Raw genomic sequence first — 20,364 nt, forward strand, 5'->3', positions numbered from 1 at the left:
TTAATGATTAAGAAAAAGAACAAAAAAACTAAAAAATTGAAGTTACGATAAAGATCAATCGATTCTCTTCTCCACATTATCTCTCTCTCTCTCTCTCTCTCTCTCTCTCTCCCGTTCGTTCATGCGTGGGCGTGTTTGCGCACGCACTCTTTTTAAAGTTTGTAAAAGGCGCAAACAAGAGTACGGGCTAAGACCTTGAGGGATTTGAACCTTCCCAAAATATGACCCACTGCTGCCCCCTACTTATAGAGTTAATTTTAATTCGCTTGCCAAAAATAAAATATAGACCGATATATTCCAAATTACCTCGTAAAATTTGTGATAGATTAGTGTACATTCAGTAATTAAATTTTATAAGGTACACAAGCTTGCATTACCAGTTTGATTAAATAGAAAAACTGGAAAAGCCACTGCTTTCATGCTCCCCTTTTGAGACATACACTTCTGTAGTCGCATCGACTAGCCTTCATTTAAACTGATGAGCTTGGCTATAGATCATCGACAACAGTTTCCTCGGAACCTTGCTTGATGGCAGAGGAGGAAATTTAATAATGTTCAATCACCATTCACCATGATGCGGCTCCGCAAGCCTAAATGCAGGTTTGAGCCAACAAGTCCGATATCATGCACTCTTTTGAAGAGGTGGAGAATGCTATAACTTTGAGTGTTGTCTCCAAGGGCATCCACCTTCTAAAGCTTGTTCCAGTACATCGTCGATGCGCTTCACAAGCAAAATCTGTTGAAAGAAAATTCAGAACAAATGATGCCAGCAATGAGCCCTCTCCTTCCAGCTAAAAAGAGTTCTATGCAAACCAGCTATTCTGGAACATAAGCATGATTTAATCAATCAATTCAATGTTTGTAACTGCAAGAAAGAATGAGAAAAAACTGCATATTAAACAGCCTTGTAATGGTGGCCTAGGCAATATGATGATCAAGGTTCGACGGAGCATTAGCCATCTCAAGGGCAGATTCGTGCCCAATGACAGCATTTTCATGTTAACCCTATCATTCATTTTTCATAGAAATGACCCTAGATCCAATATGTGCAATATGCACCTATAATTAGCTTTACTTCGTGGCACTAAAAGGATAGGAGCTCGAGTACCAAACAAGCCCATAGACATGATGATTTTGATGTATAAGGATATGCATGGTAGGGCATCAAATGAGCACAAATTACATCTAACATATGATTCCTACATAGCCAGTTATATCAAACAAATTATTTTTGTTGATTGCACAGGGCATACTTCTCAGCCACACAAACATCTGAGGCAGTTTATGAATTAGGTCATAAAAAATTGTGGCAATAGAGGGGAAACAAGGGAAATATTAGAAAATGGAATGTTATTAGAGGTATGTGATCCAAGTTCCAACAAGGGCTCCTGCAGATTGCAAAGCGTCCAGAGAATGTGATCCAGATTTCAGCACACCTCCTTGCACCAGCATGATGCAAATAAGTTTTGCAGGACCAGTCTATTATTGAGTCCATAACTAGGTCACAACAACTCCACCAACCAACCGCAAGTAATCAATTATGTCTCTACTAAAATAAGATGAAGATGAAGAAAGGACTTTTTCTAACAACCCCCAGAGTCACTTGCCAAAGAAAGAAGCAACCATACTTCAGCTCCTCTCAGGTTGCCCTCACCTCTGACCTTCAAAATATCCAACATCAAGATAGAAGAGAGGTAATCGAACTATAGCATCAGCATGGAACAGGAGAACTTCTGATAGCATAAAAAATAGTAAATGTTCCCTGCCAAAATTGGTCCAAATCAAAAGTGAATTTGTATCATTTAAAGTTTCCCTACGTCTCACATCCACTAAGCTCCCAAATGGCTGTCCCCATAAAAGCCAGTTCACCGCACTCTACAAGATAACCACTCCCTCCTAAAACCATTGAAATTTTCATACAATTATTCTTAGGGTTGAAGGGAGATATTCAATGTACTTATACATGCTGGCAGTATTCTAGATACATGACTATTTACTTCCACTCTTTGTAATAAAATCATCCCACATAACAAAAATTATATAATTACTCGACTTTATTTTGATTAGCTTGTTCCTGATAATTTATCCAGACTAAATGGAAAATTTTATGAAACCTCGTTAATTTCAATGGAATAGTTTTTTTTTTTTTGTTGTATGTGTTTGATGAACTATTCTAGAAGTATCGTAAACTTAATTGGAATTTACTTTTCCTCCGCTCTTTAATTTTCTAATTTCAACATTTCCCAAAATTCCTCTTTAAAAGTTTGGCAAAACTGCAAATTTTTGCCCTTGGCATATTAATTTTCAATCCCACGTTTGTGATCATGATTTCACATGTCATGTCAATACAAGTTCAAAAATGCAGAGATAGTGTGCCTCACAAATTCAGCATAGATATATGTGGCACGTAATGTGCAAATCAAATTTCCCCTATCAGTGACAGAATTTTTCAAGGATTATTTTGGAGAACCACAATCTTGATGAAGACGCAACTATTTCCCATAGGAGTTATGCTATAGACAGCAGCAAAAGCAACAATATGATGGAGTATGGTTAGCCTTACTATACAAGAGCAAATAGGTTGCAAATGTCGGAGAGAGTAGAAGAGGATGGGAGGACAAGTTGAAGATTTAAACACCTTATGAAGAGCTGCAGGCAAAAAGAATGAGCGGGGATCAAATTTGGGTGGATCAGTAGAGTTGGAGTACGATAATGGAGATGACTGCTTAGCTTCACTATTCCATCATTATGGCCCCCATTTATCCCTCACTATTTAATTGAACATAAATGATAATAACCAAAGCTAGCAAAAAGTAAAATCTGCGAACCAGTCTAGCCATTAAAAGACACAAAATCTATTGAAACAAAATCTAACATAATGCCACATTCTAAATATTAAAATGGTGGATTGTCCCTTCCAAGGTATTCTATTTGCATCAGGCTGGGCTTCTTTTGAGAGAGTTAACCCCCACCCCTACCACCACCAACTCTGCATCACTATTCCCCAACCCAAACCATGACCAGCCGAGAAGGATGCAGAAGCATGCAGAGTGAGCAGGATTAGGCAAACAAGGACAAAGAGGTTAGGGTGGTCGACGTCCAAGTGCCAGGTGGCGGCGGCAGTCCAGTGCAAGGAGAGCAAAGACTAAAAAGAGGGCCACGACTGATGTGCAATTGGGGTGGGCGGCAGTCCAATACCCTGGTTTGTGGGTGCATGTGAACAGGTATCGCTGAAATTTAAGAAAAGAAAAAAGTGTGCCTCTTTATCTTCTTCATTGTCGATATGCAATAATAATTGTCCATAATTGAAATTGATAGGCAGAAAATGGTTAGTACCTAGGCTGAACACTCTTGAGCCTTGCCCACTTCAACTCTCAATCTCTGTATCACTGTAGGTGTGACCAAAGAAGACTAATGACAGTAAAGAAGAAACTTAAAAAACTTTTAGCTGACTGTATGGCCATAGAAAGGAACCTATGATACTGTAGGAACTAGGAAGCAAATACAACTTGTATTATACAAGGTCTAAAAATAGTTAAGATATCATAATACTTTGTTTATGTTCTAGAGATTTAATGTTTAAAACAATTTGCAAGGGGAGGCACCACACGACTTTCTTATGAGAAAAATCCGAAGTAGATCATAGTTTAAACTTTAAACTCTAAAGGAAATCCAATCCATTACATGTCTCCTACAAATTGGAAATGAACATCACTTTTCCCCTCTAAGATTCTTGTGAAAACTATATTCTGAAAATGTACTTAAAGACATTGCAAATCTGACCACATTATATGGACGTGCATATTCTTCGAAAATAAATTAGCTAATCACATAGGGACGTGGATACAGGTATGTGCATGGGATTCAATGATGTGAATAAATATTCTATAAAATTGAGGGTGTCTACTTAATGATGTGAAAATACCCCGGACTAATTTGTTAAGGGTGTCTACTTAATTATCAGAAAGTCAAGATTCGTATGTATATCAATGATAGGTAGGGGGTTATATGTGAAAATTCTTTTAACGACTCTGTTCAATCACTTGTTACTTTGCAATCCACCTGATAATACATCTATCTTCATGCATTAACATGTACTTTCATAATGAAAACTGTGTCCAACACCTTAATCAACAAAAGCCCAATGCAGGATATTCCATTACGACTTCTTTCCACCAACACGGCTTACGGTAGGTCCTACACTTCTCATTTCGCATAAGACTCAAGTATGATAAGCACATAGTTTAATAGTTCATGGGATTCCTCCATAATATGCCACCTTAATCAGAATTCACTGATAAAAACAGGAAACTAAGAGAATATAATCTAATATTCAAGCACTTATGATAATATACAATAACCAAGATGAGAAAAATTATCGCTATGGAAACCACCTCTAGTAGCCTCCAAACATTTTCAAATAATAAGCTTCTAACTTCTGCCATGAGAAAAAGAATCCTGTGCGATTGCACCTCCATCCATCTTTTTTCCAGCACATCTCCTTCTAAGTCACCAAAGTTCTATTATGAATTTCTACCTCTTCTCCTGACCCTTTTCTTAAATAAGTCTTTTGATGAGCTCATCAACAACCTTAATAAACATCATGCTGATATACCACTTCAAGATATTTCTGCCTCTTTGTGGATAATATGTGATATGAAGTAACATATTTAAATGAGAAAGTAACTTCCAGCCAAAGATAACTTTCAAGGTTCGATAACTACCTCCATGCCAGCAAGAATGGCTGATGGTACCTCAGCTAAGTCTTTCAAATTGCGTTCCGGCAAAATTACTCTCTTGATTCCATACCGATGTGCTGCCAAGACCTTAAGATTCAAATAAATAACAATTAGAAGACTCATTTCTATACAAAATGCCATCAAATCCAACAAATAGTACATCAGAAACAAATGTTTGAAGACTCTTTATACCAGTACAATTATATAAGTTAATAGAAAAATAAAAAGGCAGACAGATAAAAGGGCTAGCAGTTACCTTGTCTTTGATACCACCAACAGGTAACACAAGGCCCCTCAGAGTCATCTCTCCAGTCATTGCAGTATCTGCTCTGACTTTTCTTTGACCGAACAATGATACTAGTGATGTTACCAAAGTAACTCCTGCTGATGGTCCATCCTTCGGAACCGCGCCAGCAGGAAAATGTATATGAATATCTCGATTTTCCAGCAAACTGATTTCCCCAGCAGCTGACAGCTTCAGATCTGCTGCTCTTGCTCTTACCTGAGGAAATCAAGAATGAGCTATAGAGCTTAAGATGAAATTTTCGCATATCAATTACCACTCTTAAAGAATCAAAGAATTTATTTTCAAAAGAAATTGATGCACGACACAAGAAATTAATAGAAGTGAAGTCTTGATTTGAAAGGAAAAGGTTAAGTTAGTCCCCTTCCATCCTTTGCAAGTAAATGTCCAAACTGTCACACGTGTCAAAATATTATCCCAATATGCTGATCAACAGATATGTACAAGATTATTGGTAACAATGCAGCTGGATGATATCAAAACTCTTTATTTTTTTTTCTCAGCATGCAAAAGCTTTCATGTTTGATTGGCCTTATTACCAAACAAAAAAAAAAGGAGAAGAGGGGGAAAGGGGGGCAAGGAAAACAAATCTACAACATATATCCCCCAGCTGTGGCGCTGGCTGAAAATAGATTTGGTATTTATTAACTGCCTAGGCAGAATGGATAAATACATTAATCAAAATTAGATTTCATTGACTTTCGAGTATTAAAATAAAACTTTTGAAAGGCTTGCCAGTGATATATGGTGTGGTCATGTAGTCTCTTTCTATTCACATGCTGCCCCGGTCATGTAGTCTCTTTCTATTCACATGCTGCCCCACTAGATAATTAAAGAATAACAATTTACTTAACCTAGCTTCTCTATTCTAAGATAAGACCAAAAGTTCTTGAAGGTTCACTAATCACATATGGCGCAACCAATTTGCTTTCATCCCTTTACACTATGCCCTCCTAGACAGTTTGAATAGAGATGTTTTAGCAGAACCTTCTCCCCTCAACAAATGATAGACAAGATCACAACTGTTATTTACTTGATTTTCAGTGATAACCCTTGCACCAAAAACAAGCTGCAGATACACATTTTTGGTAGGTCTGTACCAAATATATTACCCCTGTTATACATGTACTCAAATTCTTTGTCAGAGTTCCACCTGAAACAAGCCATTCCACCAGCACTTGATGTGGTCAACATGGAAAATTAAGTGATGGATGATTATAATTATGATAAAATCTATTGAAACCAAGCTAGGACTCTCTTATGTCTCATTCTTCAACCTATACCCCACATGTATCATATCTGGCGATTCATTTCGGTGGAAGAAAGGGAGCGACCTTATATTAGAGGCATCAATCATACAGTACATGAGTAGAATGAACAAAAAAATGATTTTTAAATATGTATAATTTTGTGAGAGAAGTAGAATTTTGTAAGTTCAAGAAGACACTCAGCAAGGGAAACAAGAAAGGATGTTTACAAATCTGATCATTTCTTTTCATGTGTATAATCCAAATGAGAAAACCAAACATGTAATGTATTGCTAGATCATGTGCTGACATTCTAATATAACATAAGTCAGCAAAATAGGAATGCTTTTCTCAGGAAATTATTTTTATTTATTCATTTTATGATCACACATCTGCTTATTAGTTTTAGTGGGAGAAAAGGTACATTAATTAACCGTCAATCATGCAGTTAATAATGTAGATCTCAAGTTAAATAACTTTTAAAATTTTTATGTAGAACGCGCAAGAATCTGCTTGAAGACACTCAGCTAGAAACAAGAAAAAAAGTTTACAAAACTATCATCATTTTGTGTGTTTGGTTAAGTATTTCTACTATAAATTATGATCAGCACAATGAGGATGCTGTTTCATGACCTCCTTTTTGTTCATACATGTTAAGAAGCAGCATCTTAATCTGTTTGTCATGTATTCGTGGGACCTTGGTCTTTTTGACGTTAAGCTAATCATAACAGACTGGATACATAACAGCCAAATTGCCACATTGAACAAGGCATCATCATACATCTTTGAGAGGTACTGCTAAAGGAATAAGATACAAAAAGTACCCATGTAAGAGCTATTTGTGCTGATTCTTTAATAACATCTCCTAGTTGTCCAGTGAGATGCAAATCTCCCTTCCCCGCCATTGCTGTGGCTTCAACAAATTGAACCTCTCCACCGAATGATGTCCAGACAAGTCCAACTGATACACCAGGAGTTGCTACACGTTCTGCAGCTTCTCTATCATCAAACCTAGGAGGCTGAAATTCCCAGATCAACAATGCACATAAATACTTAACAAAATTGAAAACTTCAGATAAGAAACATAAAATTCCAAAAAGTGGCCCCAAACTTTAAAAATGTAACTACCCCAAGAACTTTTTCCAGCATAGCCTCATCTACAACCAGGACAGAGGTACTTGAGAAAGTATTTGATATCTCCTGGCCATTGACACCCAGAGGAATAACTTCCATCTCAACTTCAGCACCACCAGCAAGTCTTTCATCCAGTAGTGAACTTGTCATTGGGTGCACATCTTTGCTAAGTTGAACCATGCAGTCTTGCTCAGCAACCTTGACAGCTGCTGCACGAGCTAGGGCAGCTAATTTTCTTTCAAGATTCCGCACACCAGCTTCCCTAGTATATCTCTGAATTATAATTTTCACAATCACCTACTCAAAGAGATTGTTAGGACAAATGAATCATGATACTGACACAGATGAAATAGAGGATAGTAAAATTGCCACAACAGAAATTGAAATTATTTACCTATACACATACAAAGATGACATAATTGCAGAACTATCAAGCGCAGTAACTATCTTAGGAAAATCAAAACAATGAGGAATAAGAAAAAATGCTTAAGCATTCCAACATTGGTTATGCTAATGATTCATAAAACAGATGACATCTCTGTATTAAGGAATTAGTGGACAAGAAATGATTCATAAAACCTGTCACCAGTAACAGGATATAGGATATTTGTTGATGGTTAATGGTGATCTAAGATATGCCTGTTTTCAGCCATCATGGATGTTCAGAAGCAATTGATTCACAAATCTAATTGTGAGCCCAGCATATAAGATCTAACTAGCAGACAACATAAAGAAACAAGCAGTCTATTCTACAGAAGAAAGTGTCTTACCAATTTGAAGCATACAGCCCCTTGAACCCCAAAAAAAATGACTTTCCTTTTAAATAATTTAAATTTCCTAGCCACAAGATGAATTTTTCTTACTATGCCCTAGTGTCTGATTTACAAAGTTAAGAAACAAGCTGTATATTGTAAAACCCATTTCATTATAGAAGAAAGACTACAGCCAGCTAAAACTATCCACTAAACTTCCCAACCTTTTTTCTTCAGCTGTCTTCCACATTCCAAAACATATAGAAAAATTTCTTTGCAACTTTCTTTGAAAAGTCTTTGCAGACTGGGTAAGCTTGAAGGGGTTCACAAACAGAAGGCAGAAGTAGGTCTCGGAGCACACATAGGCTGGAAGATTATTACAATCCCCATGCAATGAACTTGTATGACATTTGGAAAGGGGAAAAAACACAAGCTTTTTTAATCTTCTGTCCTTTATGAAAAACTCTTCTCAATTAACTAAGTATTACTAATTTAAGTTCTATGAAAAATATGAAAATGAGATTAGACAGGAGTTTTGCTTATAAACCTTGTCAACAGCATGGTATAAGAAAATTTATTATATTAGAAAAGAACTAGCAAAAGAAATTTGAAAAACATTCATAATGTAATATCTTAACGACAAAAGGATTTCCGCATATGCAGGCTGTCTAATAAGAAAGTTTATTTAGTAACAGGATCATACCTCAGGGATCTGAAGGGATTCAGAGCTCAATCCATGCTGATCTAGAACTCGCGGTATAAGATGCTTCATTGCTATTTTTAGCTTTTCTTCAGGTGTATAACCAGGAAGTTCAATGACTTCCATTCTATCTAATAGTGCCGGAGGAACAGGCTGAACCCTATTTGCAGTTGCAACAAAAATTACCTTTGACAGGTCAAATGGAACATTCAAATAGCTGGTGATCACAATTTAAGGAAAACTTGCATAATAAGATGAGGTTCTTATCATTTTTCTTGACTTGATAAAAAAAAATTCAATTTCTTCAAACAATACTGTTACCTCGCATAAACACCAATCCTATATAACAACTATTAGCAATTTCCTAAAACATAATGTGACATTTGATGGAAAATCCATCTACAAGATGAAAACAAATGGTGGATATAATATCTTCCAACAACCACTGAGCTCAAACTATACAGAGTTGCAGTATCCATACATGAAACTTGCAAAAAACTATTCAGTTTAGGACACGAGCCTAAACACAAAACAGCAGAACAAAAAATTGTTCAAGCATATGTCCATGTTTAATGCACCCTATATATCTTGCTTGGTACTCAAGAGGGCAATTTTGTGCATTTGGTGTTCTGAATAGTTTGGTGCAAAACAAGTCCTGACCGCAATTTCTGTGCACGATAAGAACTATACAATCCTGAATAACAAATAAATGTGTTTAGATAGAATCATTAACTATGAGAATTAACAAGCATGTTTTAGTCATATAAGCATAAAGATCATCATATGAAGAATTTCCCATATCAGAAAGGATACTGATCATTGAACGTTTTGTTCTGTTCTGGGTCAAGAACTTCCAATAATGCTGATGCTGGATCTCCACGAACATCAGAACCTGTCTTGTCAATTTCATCAAGCAGTATAACTGGATTGTTAACAGCCACCCTCTGCAATTAGAGACAAGAAAAATGTACATGTCAATAGAAGCAGTCAGCAAATGGTTTCAAAACAAAGGAGGTGTAGCTAATAAAGAATACAAAAGAATACCATGACTATTATGTCTATGCACAAGAAATTTCCCGGCAAAATAAAATTAAACCATGACTGCTCAACCTTGGGAAATGAAGGAGTTTGCTTTAGATGGAACCTTGAATGCCAATCAATCATGTGTCAAGTATGAGATGTCAGTCTCTGGATCTCTGTGGTAGGACCGAGTATTTTAGCTCCCTTTAAATTTTTAAGATAGAATTAGTTTTAGGAGTCTTTATGTTCAACATTTCCCTTACAGAACATATGTTTTAAAGGGTTAAGAATATGTCTATAACACAGAAAGAATTTTTTAGATTTGATTATCCTTAAAATAATTTGAAGTTACATTTTGTCTATTCATGTTTTTGTATATCTATATACATTTATTCTACAGTATAACCCAAATACCAGAAGAGTGCATTCACAATGCTCCACACTCCACATCTCCATTTCTCTCAGGTCACGTGCATATGCCAAAGTTTCTGATTTATTAAAGTAATGGAGGTAGATTAAATGTCAATATGTTTCTGTATATAGTAATAGTCAAGCTATAAAATGTACAAAACATCTACCATCAATAACGCCAAAACACCTGCATTGATAATCCATAGGAAAAGCATATCTCATAGACATTTTTGGTCCACCGAAATATAGATCCATAAGGACCTTGAGCTAACATTAAGTCTCATAACAATATTCCTGGAAACTCTTTCTGTTATATATCTCTGTGTTGAACATGTGGCTCAGAGGCAGGAAAAGTATATGAGCAATCAGATTCTTTGACCCTTGTAAGATTCTATGATCCAATTTGTAAGAATAGGGTTCATTCAGAAAAATGCTTGAAGTGTTCATAGCTACATAATGCCCATAGGTGTGCAACACCATAACCAGTACTAGTTGGGCTTTTGTTGTTGTTGTCGTCGTCGTCGTCATCCTCATTCTTATCTCCTTTATCCCCATCATCAAAATCACTATCAACATTATAATTATGATTACAATATCATCAATGCGCACATATGAGAATGCAAGTTCAAACAAAATAAATTAGGTTTTAATTATAATCTTAAAAAATGGTGCTATACTCTGCAAGGAAGGCAAGCGGCATCGTATGGCGTTTTGACCAAATTAATTGGCTGGAAAATTTAATCATGAATGTAATCATATATTGAAATAGCCAAGTAATAGGACAGTACTATAAAACCTCACATTCACAAATTTTAGATTGCACTATTATTCAATTATGCAACACAATATTGTAAGATTACATCTGTATTACAAATTCTGAGGAATTTTTAACAATTAACAGAATCCAGTTTAAAATAAAAAACATATCTGGAACAACTGAATTGAAATACAGATGTCATTTCTCCTTAGCAAGTAATTGCATTTAGAATGTTTTTTTAAAAAAAAGACCATAACTAGGTGGAAGTTGATGTGATTAGTTAGCAAGATGACTTTTGATAAACTAATTATTTAGCAGTGCTCCAGGGCGAACCTTTAATCCGTCAATAAGACGTCCTGGCATGCTTCCCACATATGTCCTTCGATGACCTCTGATATCAGCCTCATCCTTGACACCACCAAGAGATATCCGAACAAACTTTCTGTTTAAAGCAGCTGCAATTGATGATGCCAATGATGTCTTTCCAACACCTGGAGGGCCAACAAAACAAAGCACTGGGCCTCGGGCATCAGGTTTAAGCTGCAGTACATTTGATTAAAATCAGTCACAATAACAGATGCAATAACTACTTAAAACATGCAAAAATGATGCCATAGAAAAGGTTACAGAATCAACCTTCCAAACAGCTAAATATTCAATAATCCGCTGCTTAACTTTGACCAGACCATAATGATCACAGTCAAGACGCTCCTTGGCAGTTCTGAGATCAATTTCACGTTCTTCACTGCCCTTCTGCCAAGGAAGATCGGCAAGAAGTTCGAGGTATACACGTGAACTACTATATCCAGGTTGCTGAGGTTGCATTTTTCTGAGTCGCCTACAAGCAGAAACTTAAGGTTAGAACCTTACAAGATCAGTAATACAATTAGTGTATCCTTTTGTTATTATGATAGAATACATTATGCATTGAGCATCCAGTTCAGGAAATCCAAGATTCAAGGTGTAGCAATAACCACTACAAAATTTTCTAGAGTAAGAAGAGGTTCAAGCGAAATGCAAATCCGGAGAATTTTTTTACGTACAAACCACAAGCAATATAACTGATGCACCCATTACTCCATGTCATAAAAATTTGAATCTTATCTTAAAATCATAACAAGTTTGGCTTAGGTGAAACATAGGAGCAGATTACTAAGCATAGTAATTATGACAACTTTTTTAGAAGCTATAAAACAAATCAACTTTACTGATAATGGTTTTAAGACTCCAGAAATCAAATCCAAACCCTGACCAGATAAGAACCAACCAGCTCATCAATTTGACCCAGTGTTTAAATCTCGGAGTTTAGAACCAAGAAAGTCCCAACAATTGTATGATACACTATACAATTTTCATGTAAGTTGGAAAGAATCTCAGAATTTAGGTTGTTTCTTCTACTGTGCTTTTTATCTGTCTTCATAGTAACAAAAAGATTAAGGTGTTCCTTGCGCAACATTCTAACATGTCAGGCTATCAGTTTATAGACGTAAAATAGATGGAATGGGGTTATATAAGATGGGGAAGGATAACAACATTATGCATAATGGAGCTCACAAAAGCCCTAATATTTGGGATACTTTATATTACAAAGTTACAATATCCTATACCCTCATCAACTAATTCCTGCATCACATGAAAAACTCCAGCAAAGCTAGCCCCAGATAGCATAGTATGACATCCAAAACATCCATGAGAGAAAAGGAAGGGGGAGAGGTTTACAAAGAATTCTATTCATCAAATGAGTCTTTAATGTTGGTTAAGGAAATTGCACAAGAGAGTTTTCCAGTACTCCCAATGTGTTGTTTTCCCCCCAAGTTGAACAGGAACTCAGATGTGACAACATATGATTGTTTAAACATGATATGAAAAGCATTTTACGAGCAATCTACATAGCTTACCGCAATTCTCTTTGAGCATGCTTCCAGATATTAGGAGGCATCCCTGCACTCTGCATTTTCCTTTCCAAGGAAGCTATATCATCCTCATCATCATCATTATCCCCAAGTTCCTCTTTTATTGCCCTCATCTGGAGGAGTTCCAAGATTGAGCAAATAAATCAAGGGAACAAGAAATCTGAACAATAACCGCTAAAGGGAATAAAAAGTAGTACACAAAATTTCCAATATGTTGTAAGCCTAAAAGATATGAATAGAAGGAATTCTAAAGTTTAACAATTATATCTAGTACGAGTCAAGAGTGCACTTCTGAAAAATAGTTTCTTGCAAACATATCCCGAAAATGGTCAGAAAGGGTGACATTTAGAACATTTTTTATATTTTTTATGACTAAATGAAATTAATTAGAGTTATCTGCTAGCATAATGAACCACCCTCTGCCACCTTCTCCAATTCTGAATATCAGCTGTTCGATTCTTTGCTCTCCATTTGGTATGCTTATGACAAATGTGTTCAACTAGTCTATAATCATAGTGAGGTACCCTCTCTCTTGATCTCGACCCTTGACCCTAAGTTGGTTGCTTCTTTGTTCTCCATTTTGAATGTTCATTTAAAACAGTTCATGCAAGCAGTATCTATCATCCTATCCAACAAAAAAGTTGAGGTGAAGTGATGGTGGTGGTTTCTGTTTCTACAGATTTAATCAAGTATGACAAGGAATTAAAATGGAAACTCATGTAACTCTCGGTTTTGCATTATCTCACATAAAGACTTACCCCTTAGTAACATCACACTTCCAAAGCTTTTACACATTTAGTTCACTCTAGTTAGATGCCTCCTTTGCTTGTGAACACTCTTTATCATTCAGCTCTTGTTTTGGTTTCAGCAGCCCACCCACCATTTGTCCAAATATTCTCATAAGATCCTACCTTTCCAAACACTATATTTTTCCAATGCACTATCTGCGATACTACCCTTCCAACACACTGATTTTCACGCTATATTTTCCCAATCCATATTGTGGGTCATAAGATCCTGCCCACCATTCTTATATGTTTCTTGGAGGGAAACAGGAAAAGAAAATCTTATACAATTTTTTTCGTATATTGAATCATCTTAGGAGCCAATATCTGCCAAAATTCTTTACCATAGTGTATCATTTACAATAATATTTGCCTTGACCATCTTAACCAATATGGTATTCTTTATTCTCCCACTAAAAAAACAAGAAAAAAAACAAACAAATCGTCTCATTTGCATGAATGAGCTTCACCGAAGATATGATAATTAATAAGTTGGAAAGAGAAATAAACAGAAGCGACTGTTTTTGCACAGACATACTAATTTAATCTATGATATAACGCTAAGCAGAATTCCTTCGGGCAGTCCAGTAAACATGTAGAAGGTGTTAAAAGTCCGATCCACTATGGTAAATGTCAACAAATTTCCCGTCAAATAAGAAGTGTTGTTTCATGCTCCATTAATGGCAAAGCCCTAAATCTGAAAAAAAATGCACTATGAAACCATCAGTAGCTATTTTAGGAAACAAACCTGTTGACGCAGGAGAAACTCTTTCTGTGATTTTGACAATTGTCCCTCAACCTTCTGAGTTATTTTTTCTGCTACACGAATCGACTGTTCCGCAAATAAACATATGTTAAATGCATAATGTGCATATTTGAGAAACAAGGAACAATAGATTTAAAAAAAAAGTCCCATATTGTATAATCTAGAATATACCAGTCCACTGATTAAAACTCAAAGGTATTGTATCATTAATAAGAATACATTATGATAAGAAATCATATACAGGAAAGCAAGTTTATCTATCTTCACCTGTAAGTGCCTATCCACTAATTCAGTTGCCTTTGAGAGCCTCACTTTTAAGTCAACCGAATCCAACATGGATAACTGCTCCTCAAAGCTTATTTCAAAACTAGCAACAAATATGTCTGCCAGCCTATGCACAGGAACTGACTCAAGAAGAACTTTTGTCCGACCAACAGTTTTTTGCTTCTGTAACCAGTAATTAGACAGCACATGTCACAATGTAAACGATAATGGACAACATAACTGAAAAGTGTCATAAACGTATTTTCACAAGGCAGACTGCAACCTTTGAATACTTGAGAAGGTAGAAACATCTAAAGACTCAAATATATTGTTGTTATATTTTCAATAACTCAAATAGGAACCAATATCAAAACTGGGAGCATTGTATATATTACTGGTACGTATAACTGAAAACAATGTGAAATAAGATGCAGAACAAACTGTTAATTTACCAATGGACACGAAAGCTTAAGCTATTAAGAATGGGGTCAACAATGTATATCAGGCCTCAACGCCACCCCCCGCCTCCTCCAGCCCCAATATGTGCAAGCCCAGACCATGCACGTGAAGGCATAAATGAGTCAAGAGTGTCTAAACAGGGAACGAGTCAAGAGAAGAAAAGATTCAAGAAAAATAAAAAGATAAAATTGGCTGGCTTTGATACCATATTAACTTACCATTAGACCCCAAAAGCTCCATATCATGTCAACAATGTATATCGGGACTTAACAAACACTAGGCACAACTACAACTCTAGTTTTCCAAAATTATTAACTACATTATTTTAGCAACTAAACAATGTGTTCAAATTAAGTCCTTGTTAATCATCTAAATAAGTTAATTATTAACCTCAATTTGCCCCACTCTGACAATGTTTTAACATTTAGCATACAAAGCTGTTAAAGAAAACTGAATGATATTGAGAAAGAATATATTTAAAATTCAAACTTCTACCTGCTCAAGAATAGAAATTAGCTCCATAGCACTAGCTTTAAATTGGCGAGATAACAAAATAAGATCTGGGTCCTGTTCTGCTTGCTCCAACTCTAATCAAAGCAGAAAAGACGAAGTGCATCATTCAGAACTTGGTTTGTGAAAGAGATTAAGAGCAGATAGCAAAGAAATACCAACATCATACGACGTCATTCAAGAGTTTTTCAAAGTTTGCATCAAGTTTTCATTTCTCCAGATTATATGGACTAGCTCAATTGATACACCAATGAGTTAAAAACATCAACTAGGAACTATGTTCATATAAGAAGGATAACAGGACACTTCACTAAGTTAAAAAGTACACAAGTTCTGAGATAGATCCCAAAATCAGTATGGCTTAATTGAGATATTTGGACTACACAAAGCTAGGGACGGCCCGAAGTTTTTCTAGTAATTATCTATAAATGTACCCACCATGGAGGTTTGGAATCAAACTCTATTTTAGATATAACAGAATTAATTACTATTGCCAAGCAAGTGCCCCCAAACCATTGCAAAGATCAAAACCATCCTTCTACATCCACCAGCAAAATTCCATTCCCAGATTTTCCTCTAATTGTATTATGCAGGGAGTGACTGAATTATGGTGAGGATTAATCAAATCACAAAAAAAGAAAAGCTCTAGCTGTGTTGCAGCAAGCACCCCTCCCCCCACCCCCAACAGACACGCAAGAAGAAGAAAAGTTGTTCTGGAGACAACTTGGCCGAAATACGTAAGTCTGTGGGCAATTGCGCTTCCAACCATAAATCCTTCGATATCAAATATTTTCTTACAGATCTAACATATTATTGTCTAGATCTTATTTTATTTATGATGATCATCTAGATTTAGTGCTACCATAACGTGAATATATGTTTGTGTTTAACCCCTCATGCATGAGGAACAGGAGATATTACCCATTAATCTGGCACAGAAAACAATAGTGTGATGTTCATTGCTTGATCTGAATTTTCTTTCTTGCGAACCTTCTCAATAGAAGGTTAAAAATTCAAAAATAGTAAAGGGAATTAGGCAATCCCACATCATCCTTTGCAATCTCTTAGCATGAAAAATTCTTTGCACATCTTCTTTTAGGTGTCCATTAAATGGAATAGCTCTGCAGTATGTACAAAATTATAGAAAATAAAACTTAAATACACTCTGGTGGAGTTATAACATTAATTTCCATCTGTCTACTAGCAAGTCCTTCAATACAGAACTAGGTTTCCATATGACAACCAATAGAAGTAATCTTCGTAGCTATTAATCCATATACTATTATAACAACCAAAATAAGTATGTATTTGTCCATATTTACAACTTTATTTTCTTTCTCTTACTGCTACTGATGATCCATTATTCCAAGAGTGCTTCATACATTTAAGCTGGAATCACTCGAATATATAAGTCTAAAAAGCAAAGTTCTTATTTAGTTGTATTCATGTTTGGCAAGAGTTGACTGCTTATTCGATGCCACTCAAAAAAATGTAAATTATTTAACAAATGGCTTTAAAAAAATCTGGAAAATGCTGTAACCTTCAGTTTATGAATTTAGAGAACCTGGATGAAATATAATTAGAGAAAAGAAAAACAGTATATCAAAAAGTACCAAAAAAAGTCTTACCAGCTTTTGTCATGTCAAGACGTGAGACACGTGCCATACGATAAGTTCCTCTTGCACTGAGTTCTTGAACACTGAACCTACACAAGCCTTCAAGAACAACTATGTATGTAACCCTTCCGCTTGGTTTTTCCACTCCTCTAGAAAGATGTAAAGCTCTTGCAGCAACTCCCCTGGAAATGAAAAGCAAGTTAATTGAATGTGATAAGTACACCATGTGTTTGACTAAAGGTGCTTGACTGAGAAGAGAAAAGGTCAAAGAGAACATTTACATATTATTATTGCACTGCCCAATTAGGTTTCTTTCTTACTTTCTTATGAAAATAAACATCCATGAAACCACCTGCACAGTGTAGATCAGACAAAAGCCTCCTCTATAGGAAAATGGGATGTCCAGCACTGGGCTGACAAGCTAAAGATAAAACTAATTTCTCTTTTCTTGAGTGATGCTGGTTTTCATGCTTTTGTTTCTCTAAGTTTGCATGGTTTAATGTTTCACATAACCAAAGGAAACACCTAACCGCACATCTAAGATACAGACAATTAATCATGTGGACCCATGGAGGCTTAGAAGGTAACATTTTCATGAATGACTTCTTCCGGTAGCTATTAGCCCACTCTATTCTCCAAAAAAAAAAATGAATGTCATTCCTTCTCAACTCCACCAGATTACCTCTCGTGATACTTTTTTGTCAATTACCAGTACAAGAAAATCAATCTATTGGTCATACCTGCTGGCATGCAGATGAATATGTTTACAGTACCACTGGTCATAAACTTGGTTCACCCACCCTAATCCCTCAATAACATGGCTCGTCAATATACTTCCAAAAACTTAATTTATCCCATCCATCACCTTTATGCTTGCAAATTACTTTTCTTATGCTTTCCCAATCTTTTGATATTCCTTGTCTTGATGAACAGAAAGAGCCAAAAGTTTGAATCAGTGGCATGCAGCCTTCCAGAATGATAAAGGCATATGGCTCAATTGATCTTTATTTGCCTCATATGAAAATCACCTAAAGTAAAAGGCACCGTTAGCAAACCCTAAAAAAGCCATCGTTAGCAGACCCTACCTGTTGTGCCAGTGAATCAACTTTTGCTGGTTCTTTCCGTCCTGCTTCTGAGAATCCAATACATCAGCCGGACCCTTCAGACTCCGCTCTCCAGAATCATTACCCACACCTTAATCAACATAAAAATTTCTACGCATTATTTTTTTTCTCGACCAACATTATCCGGAATAGGGAAAGAAAAACAAGTCAAATCACCTGGAGATAACATAGAACCAACAGCTGCTGCCTCAGTGTCCCTGACAGGAAGCACACCGATCAAACCCTTCTCCTCCTTTTGCCACAGTTCTTGCTCCACCAGCATCACACTGCAGTCAATACAATTTCAGCGCCACAATGTTCCAGAAACAATAAAACACACTCAAAATTTTCAGAGCTTTCAATCAGATCCATAGACGAATTTACAAACCAGAATGGCAGTCATAGCACCTCAAAGCATCAATTACTCGTATCAAAACAGATCCCGGATATCAAAAACCCTAACTCTGTAGTTTTCTCGGCAAGAATCACAAGCTGTAAAATCTCATTTCAAAAAGCGATCTTTTCAAAGAAATTGACAAAAAAACCTTGGAACTGCAAGAAGATCAGGTTTGAGAGAAAACAAAGGAAACTAAAAGAACGATTCGGTCAAAATCATAGAGTTGACTGATTGATCACCTGCTCGGAGAAGTGCACCGGATTCGGATGATGGCACCGGGCAAAAGGACCTTGTTCCTGAAGGGGAGAATCCCCAGGCGACTCGGGAGATCCACCGGTTCCGCCATCCCCTCGACTCAGAAGGACGAGACGAAGGCACCAATGGGAGGTTAAGAGGAGAAGTGGAGAGAGAGAGAGAGAGAGAAGGGTCAACGCTCGAGGGGTGCGGGACGGAGTCGAGTCGATCCTGTTCCGGTTTTTTTTTTTTCTTTTTTTCTTTTTTTCTTTTTTTTCCTTTTTGCTTAGGCAAAAGGAAAATGGGGGATAAGAAGAACCTCATCTCCATAGCAATCTCCACCGAATCCCTTTTCCACTGGAGTGTTCGATACGGGTAGAACATTTTTTACTCATATCCTCTCCACCCATGGAAGAGCCCTACCAGCATGGCAGCTCCATCACGTATGCCATCCATTAGAGTGGTCAACCTAAGCTTGATAGTTGGATCCATCATTAAGGATTAGGTTGACGATTGAGGAGTGCTTGTGAAAGGACCAGCGATCCATTGGCGGCATCTCGTAGTCGAGATGCTACTTCTACTACTCCAGCCCCTCCGACCGCCATATCATCAACAATGTCAAGGTCACAGGCCCCTTGTTACCTTGTATGCCACTATTGACAATGATAGTGCACCTCCAAGAGGTGAGGGAGATAAGGCACCTATCAATCTCAAGGACATCAAAGGACATCAAGATGAAGGCAACAATGAAGGGCTTCGCACTCTTGAGGTAACCCCAGCTATCTATCATCATCGTTCAGGAGGGCATTTAGGAGCCCCTATGTGAGATGGGTGGAGGTTTTGTCGATGGCAAAAGAGCAAGCAAATTGATGGGAGGTACATCATATGCCGCTTCTTTATATGCTAAGCTAATGAGTTTCGAATGGTCCACGTGGGACCGTTTGGTTTGTGGAAAAAATTTTACCTTATTAAAATATTTTATTAGAAAATTAATGTCTAAGTATATGATACCTAAAAAAGTAGTTTTTGCATATTTAGTTGATCACGAAAAAATGACATATGAAACATACTTTATAAAAAAGCTTATGTTTGGTTGAGCACCTATTTTTTTCTGAAAGTCATGTAAAATATATGTAATGCTCTTAATAAAGATATTGTAAGAAAAAAATATTACATGCATAATTTTTAGAATCAGCCACCTGGAATACCAAGGTTTGGAGGTTTTGAAGGTTCAACACCAGAAAGACCACAAT

The 20,364-nt window shown here is 36.5% G+C and overlaps 1 protein-coding gene across 2 annotated transcripts; it reads right to left on the reverse strand.

Moving 5' to 3' along the window:
* Positions 1-266: 266 nt before the first annotated feature.
* On the reverse strand, positions 267-19,323 carry LOC103714045 (lon protease homolog 2, peroxisomal-like). Of its 2 annotated transcripts, XR_005506822.1 has the most exons (18): positions 19,117-19,323; positions 18,658-18,767; positions 18,463-18,571; positions 17,390-17,559; positions 15,747-15,838; positions 14,796-14,975; positions 14,511-14,594; positions 12,963-13,090; positions 11,701-11,902; positions 11,398-11,604; positions 9,690-9,820; positions 8,880-9,093; positions 7,419-7,721; positions 7,115-7,309; positions 4,996-5,241; positions 4,725-4,826; positions 3,337-3,389; positions 267-736 (listed from the first exon to the last, which is right to left on the reverse strand). XR_005506822.1 is itself a non-coding variant. In XM_008801177.4 (17 exons), the coding sequence occupies exons 1-17, from the start codon at positions 19,221-19,223 to the stop codon at positions 653-655; spliced, it is 2,664 nt and encodes an 887-aa protein (XP_008799399.1). In that variant the 5' UTR covers positions 19,224-19,321; the 3' UTR covers positions 267-652. The 2 variants fall into 2 exon arrangements, 1 of the variants encoding a protein (XP_008799399.1); XM_008801177.4 differs by lacking the exon at positions 3,337-3,389 and having other exon boundaries at positions 19,117-19,321.
* Between the last annotated feature and the right edge of the window lie 1,041 nt (positions 19,324-20,364).

The sequence above is a fragment of the Phoenix dactylifera genome, chromosome 18 (genome assembly GCF_009389715.1).
Source record: "Phoenix dactylifera cultivar Barhee BC4 chromosome 18, palm_55x_up_171113_PBpolish2nd_filt_p, whole genome shotgun sequence".
In the NCBI taxonomy this organism is placed as follows: Eukaryota; Viridiplantae; Streptophyta; class Magnoliopsida; order Arecales; family Arecaceae; genus Phoenix; species Phoenix dactylifera.